The following is a 6,501-nucleotide window of genomic DNA, read 5'->3' on the forward strand; positions in this document are numbered from 1 at the left end:
ACAACCATCCATCCAGAATACGACTTCATCGTTTGAAGAAATCTGATAAATAGAATCTGAATAAACCTAACTAATAATTATTATAATATCATTTAAGAATTGATACCAATCCATTCAATGAACTCTTTCTCGTAAAGATAACTTTTTGTTACGTGTCTACACACTAATGGCTACAGGACCAGCCATACTAATGAGATGAGCTGGAATAGGCAGTACTATTATATTGAGATATTTAGATATCCTTCTCAAGTTTCATTTAAGCATCACATGTGCATTATATAAATATATTATATCAATGAACATTTAACAAGATATGTAATGTTTCATTGGCTTGTTGGGAACATATATTTCTATCACATGACATATTAGCGTTGGGAGTATCCACCAACCTTATCAAAATAGAAGCCATCTGAAATCAAAAGACACCTACAATCATCAAGAAGCTCCAAGGAATTTTAGGCCTGTAGGATACTACCACAAGACACAAGTTATGTCAGAATCTACACCTCCATTGCTCAACCATTGATAAAATTATTAAAGAGGATTTTGTTTAAATGGTCAGACACTTCTAAAGAAACATTTGTATCACCAAAGTTTTCATTACACATGATATCTTTTGCTCCAATATTCAGGCCACCAAAGTTTTCATTACCATTCATATTTGAAACTGATGCCCCCAGATGAGCAGTGGTTTGATACTTCTACAAATATCACAACCTACGGCTTATTTTAGACAACCATTATTCACAGCCGGCACAATTTAAGTCAGCTTACGTAATACAACTAACCGCGATAGTATGGGCAGTCCGAAGGTGGAAACACTAACTCATGTCTCAAAAAATATATTCACTCAGATCAATTTAGCTTGAAATTTCTCTCTGAAAAAAAAGAAATCCCAATGCACTTGCATAAATGGTTGACAAAAATTTTGGGTTTTAATGATGAAATGTGATACAAGGTTGGCAAGAAGAACATTTTACGCAAACACCGCACATAGATCAACATCAGAACTACAAGAAGTACACAACTAGTCAAATACACCTCTTGATTGGCTAGACAACCTAGTTGTTGAGCAATATCTCAAATTAGCATCCATCAAAGGAGCTATCGCCGATGACACATCCTCATTCCAAAAGTATCCTATCCAGCAAGCTTTACTTTGACCTTTTGATGTGCTACACTCTTCAAGAAAAGCTATCTCACTGACAACGCTGAAATTAAATGGGAATTGGACACGGAAGACAACCTGTTGGCCGTTTTGATAATTTATCATATGCTGCAAATTTAGTTCCGAAAAATGTTTACTGGCTTAGCCGGGCATGAATCCAGTCTGTTGATCGCGAGATAATGAGATAGCAGAGATCTGGGCCGTTGATGGAACAGAAATGTTTCCAGTGGAGTTCGACGGTGGAGGGTAGTTGGAAAAAGAAGATGCAGCCGGACTGTACTCCAACAACGTTCCAATTGGATGATCATACTTGCATGAAGGACCGAATTTGCAATGCCCATGTTCCATATAGAACGCACAAGCTGAAGCTCCCTGCATCATTAAAATAGCATTGTAGCGAGGTAAAGATTTCAAATTCCAGTAATAAATTCAATTCAAATACCCGAGGTGATCATTCATTAATATGCTAACCCTTTACTTAAATAAATTGCATTTATTACAGTGGAAATTAGGTGACTCAAAAAGGCCACTTGATCGACCTTTAATCAAGAGAGCAAGATATCATATGAACTAACATAGAATAAAGTCCTTAAGTTAATTTTCCCAGAAAAATTATTAAAGATGTCACTGGATTAACAACGGAATGAAAAACAAATCAACCACGTACAATGTTTTAGGATTACAAAGGCAGTATGCCCATATGATCCATAAAGAAGACACATTTAATGAAAAAAAAAAGTAACATCAACATGTAAAGTCAGGGACACTTACTGGGCGAAGAGGCAGACCGAGAGGGCTTAGGGTGTAGTTTATCTTCTGCATTCGTTTTTCAACGGGATGATCAAATTTACATGATGATCCATACTTACAATCTCCTGTTCTCATGTAGTACTGACATTCAGGCTGTCCTGGTCTTTCTGGGAATGTATTTTCTCTTTGACCACTGAACGAAGGGCTAGCCGAAGAAGATGAAGGTAGACTATGTTGGCCCCCACCAGGGACCATGCCTGCATTCACAGAGGGCTATAACACAAAAGAAAAACAGATAATGTTCATAAATCAGTTTCTCTATACATATTTATTTGCATTCATATTTCATGAAAATTACTCAGGGGAAAAGAAAACTGCTCACAGGATAAGGACTCCACCCGCCAATTGGAACCATTCCAGGGATGAACAAGGTATGCCCATATGGCCCCGGGAAGTAAGTCGCGGTAGACAATAAATGAGCAGGATTTGACATCTGCCAGCTTGCCATTGGTGGAAATTGACTGGGAGAGAGCGTTGACTGGGCCTGAACAGCTGGGAAAAATGTGGGCCCAGAGGAAAGCGCTGCCATTGTGGTGCCTGCCAACTCTGGATGGTTGAACTTGCAAGTTGGACCAAATTTGCAGAGCCCAGTTTTCATGTAGTAGGAGCAATCCTTTTCCCCCTACATTTTAAGAGGCCTCTCGGAGTCAATAAAGATGGTAATTTTATAAAATAAAAATTTTCTTCGAGGGATTGGCCCAGACCGGGCGCAGGGGATATCCGAAAGAGTTGAGTTGGACAGGAGGAGCAGTGGCCCGCTGCCTTGGGTGATGGTACTTGCAACTTGGGCTGAATTTGCAGGTCCCAGTCTTCATGAAATACTGAAAAATATATGGAAATTCAAAATACACGTTGGTCATTACTGTTTTAAAGAGACAAACAATTAAAAAGGATTCAAACTGAAGGATAATTTCTAGGGGCTGATTTTCAGTCCTCAATATTTATAAAACACTGAAATTAGGATCGTTCAGTTTGGCAATTTTTTTGGAATTAAAAAAAAACAGAAAATGTTATTGGGTCACAGATTTTCCTTGGAAGTGTTATTAGAAGTGTTTGAAAGAGACCAGCATTAGAAAAAGATTAAAACAGCGGTACTTGATTCTCCGGCAGTCTTTGTAGGTAATATTCATCATGATAGCAGAGGTATATAAAAAAAGGAAATTCAAAATTAAAAACCAATGTATTAGGAGACAGATTTTCATTCGTGAGTGTTGCTTTAAAAAAAAGACCAGCGTTAGAGACGGATTGAAACAGCAGGGTACTTGCAACTTGGGCTTAATTTGAAGGTCCCAGTCTTCATGAAATACAGACTTGAGATAAAAAGTGCCTAAAAAGTGTCAAAATGCACGCAATGTTAAAGTTTCACAGACGATTATGGTCAATATTGTTTATGGAGGAGAGAGAACGAGGTAAGGATTAAAACTGGGTGTTATTTGCGACTTGGACTGAATTTTAAGGTCTCAGTCTTCATGAGATACTGAATTAAGATACTGCAGGCAGACAACTTAGGGAATTCAAAGTACACGCAATGTTGAAGCGTCACAGATTTTTACGGTCAGTATTGTTTTAAGTAGACAACAATGAGAACAGTATTAAAACTGGAGCAACTTGCAATGTGGACTGAATTTTAAGGTCACACTCTTTAATAAATACTGACTGAGATAGAAAACGAAGGACATATTTTCGAATTTCGAAATATAGACAGTATTATCGTTTAAGAGACTACGATTGGTAAGTATTCTTATAAAAAGATAATCATTAGAAAATAATCAAAACTGAAAAACCTGGCACACTGTTTGACCAACTCTTTCTGGATAATCCCTGGTCTGTGCCGGAGCAGCTGCGTTTCCCTGAACCCATCCAGCATTTAAATCAGAAACCCACGAAAAGAAAATAATACTATCAAAGCATTGAGGTTCAAGAACTTCGTAAAAAAAATCTTCCTGCTCCAAACTTAATGATCCGCATGAAGATAATACAGCTAAGCTATGAAAAAAATTGAAAACAGGGAAGATCGCTTACAACAGAACGAGTCCGCGGATGATTATATCGGCACTTATCGCCATACCCACAAGTCCCAGTTCGAATATAGAAGTCACAATCGCGCTCACCAGGCCTTTGAGGATACTCCAACGATAATTGCCACAATGTTTCTACACAAATCCAAAAAATAACATCGATAACCGCAGATGAACAAACTACTACATCAAACTCAAGCCGCTGATCTCAGCTGAACGAGAAGAATTTACATGGAAACAAGCCATACAAAGAGAACGAAAATCCGTACCACATTGCCGCCCCCGACGAGAAAAGATCAATAAAATCAAGAACACTACGAAGAAACAAGGATCATGCAGGGTCACCTCAGGATTTACTTACCTTCAAGCCCAGAGATTGGATCTTCGCCGGGAGCCCCTTCTTCCATAGAAGATCGAATTGGGCGCGATCACAAAAATTCCACAGGGGAAAGAACAGAGAAAGACGGATGGGTGGAGCGACGAGGAGTCTACTCTTCTGGGTCGGACGGATTTCGGGGATTCTCTTCTGGGTTTCTTCCTTCTCCTTCGTAAATGGCAAAAGGCTTCTTCTTTACACACCCACCGTCAGAGGACGGTTTTTTTCCCATTCAAGCGCTCTCCTTCTCGATCGCAAAAACCAAATAGCGACATTTTCTTCGCTATTTTCTTCTGAAATTCTTCCTCTCCGCCTCGCGTTTCCTGCGATTCCACCGCGAATTCAATTCGCTGTTCTTCTCCTTCTCCTTCTTCTTCTTCTATTTTAGTCGGTTTTTTAGCGGCGTCGTCATTCGTACGGGACTCGCCTCCGTACTATGCTGGTCTTTTCTAAAATAACCCATACTAAGATTGTATTTCCTCTTCTGCCCTCAATTTTTCTGGTTAAAACATAATAAACCGTAGTACGAGGGTTATTCACAGGTACGAGTATTTAAACGGGTTTTATATTACTTGTTTGTCCATCTATCTAAAACTGGTGGATACCCCCGTAGAAAATTTTATTTCCTCTTCTGCCTTGGGCGAATGAATAAATGGTATTAAAAGGGTTAATAACAATTACAAGAGTGTAAAGGGGTATTATACAATAGTTGTCCTCTAGAGGACTGGTATTTTATTACATACCCTTAGAAAGCATTTATTTCTTCTTCGTCCTTAAATGAATGAATAAACGGAAATACAAGGGTTAATAACAAATCCAAGAATTAAAAGTGGTATTATACATTATTTGTCCTCTAGAGTACTGGTATTTTACTTCATACCCTTAGAAAGCTTTTATTTCCTCTTCTTCGTTCGATGAATGAATAAACGGTAATACAAGGGTTAATAACAAATCCAGTAATTAAAAGGGGTATTATACAATTTGTGTCATTTAGAGGACTGGTATTTTACTACATACCCTTAGAAAGCTTTTATGTCCTCTTCTTCCTCCGGTGAATGAATTAACGGTAATCCAAGGATTAGTGACAAATACAAGAATTTAAAGGGGTATTATACGATAGTTGTCCTTTAGATGAATGGTATTTTACTACATGCCCTTATAATGCTTTTAATAAAAGCATTATACAATTTTGTTATTCTTAGTATGCTGTTATTCTTAGTATGCTGTTAGTATAAAATTTTGTTATTATACCGTTTATTCATCTTCTTCCTTGGGTGAATGAATAAACGGTGAGACAAGGGTTACTAAACAAATCCAATAATTAAAAGAGGTATTATATAATTTTGTCATTTAGAGGACTGGTATTTTACTTCATACCCTTAGAAAGCTTTTATTTTCTCTTCTTCCTTCAGTGAATGAATAAACGGTAGTACAAGGGTTTGTAACGAATACAATGATTTAAAGCGGTATTATACAATTTTGTCCTTTAGAGGACCGTTATTTTACTTTTATTTCCTCCTCTACGCTTAATTCTAGTTGCCTTTGATTGAATAATAAACATTTGTATAAGTGTTATTAACAGATAAAATAATTTAAAGGGTATTATATAAAGCAAATACTTCTTCTCTCTAGTAGTATTTTAGTCGGGTTTTTTTACCCCTCTAAGTAATTTATTTCATCTCCTGGTCTCAATGGCAGATGAGAATTTAAATGGGTATCATATTGAATTTGCTATTATTCCTATATTTTAGTGGATTTTTTTACCCCTGTTGTCATTCTTAGTATGCTGCAGAAGTGTTTTATTTCTTCTTCTAACCTCATTTCTACCTGCTTTTGGTGATATATCGGAAGTACAGGGTTTAATAACAAATACTAGAATTTAAAGGGGTAATATGAAAGAAAAGTCTTTGCCTTGCCAGAGCTTTTTCCCTAATTTTGTTACTTTTTTACCCCTCACCGTCATTCGTGAGGGTATATTACAGAATACACCTTAACAACATTATTTTTCTTCTTCTGCACTGCCTTTAGTAAACAGTAATGCAAAAGTTAAAAACATATGCAAGAAAAAATATATATTTTATGTCTAGCCTATTTTTTTAGTTTTCCTAGTCTTTTAAAAGCCCCTTGAA

The 6,501-nt window shown here is 37.0% G+C and overlaps 1 protein-coding gene across 1 annotated transcript; it reads right to left on the reverse strand.

Moving 5' to 3' along the window:
• Positions 1 to 1,233: 1,233 nt before the first annotated feature.
• On the reverse strand, positions 1,234 to 4,750 carry LOC144707234 (Zinc finger C-x8-C-x5-C-x3-H type family protein). The gene is made up of 7 exons (XM_078580381.1): positions 4,358 to 4,750; positions 4,001 to 4,131; positions 3,763 to 3,828; positions 2,683 to 2,799; positions 2,301 to 2,600; positions 1,940 to 2,191; positions 1,234 to 1,540 (listed from the first exon to the last, which is right to left on the reverse strand). The coding sequence occupies exons 1-7, from the start codon at positions 4,401 to 4,403 to the stop codon at positions 1,310 to 1,312; spliced, it is 1,143 nt and encodes a 380-aa protein (XP_078436507.1). The 5' UTR covers positions 4,404 to 4,750; the 3' UTR covers positions 1,234 to 1,309.
• Positions 4,751 to 6,501: the final 1,751 nt, after the last annotated feature.

Source organism: Wolffia australiana, chromosome 8, assembly GCF_029677425.1.
Source record: "Wolffia australiana isolate 7733 chromosome 8, ASM2967742v1".
In the NCBI taxonomy this organism is placed as follows: Eukaryota; Viridiplantae; Streptophyta; class Magnoliopsida; order Alismatales; family Araceae; genus Wolffia; species Wolffia australiana.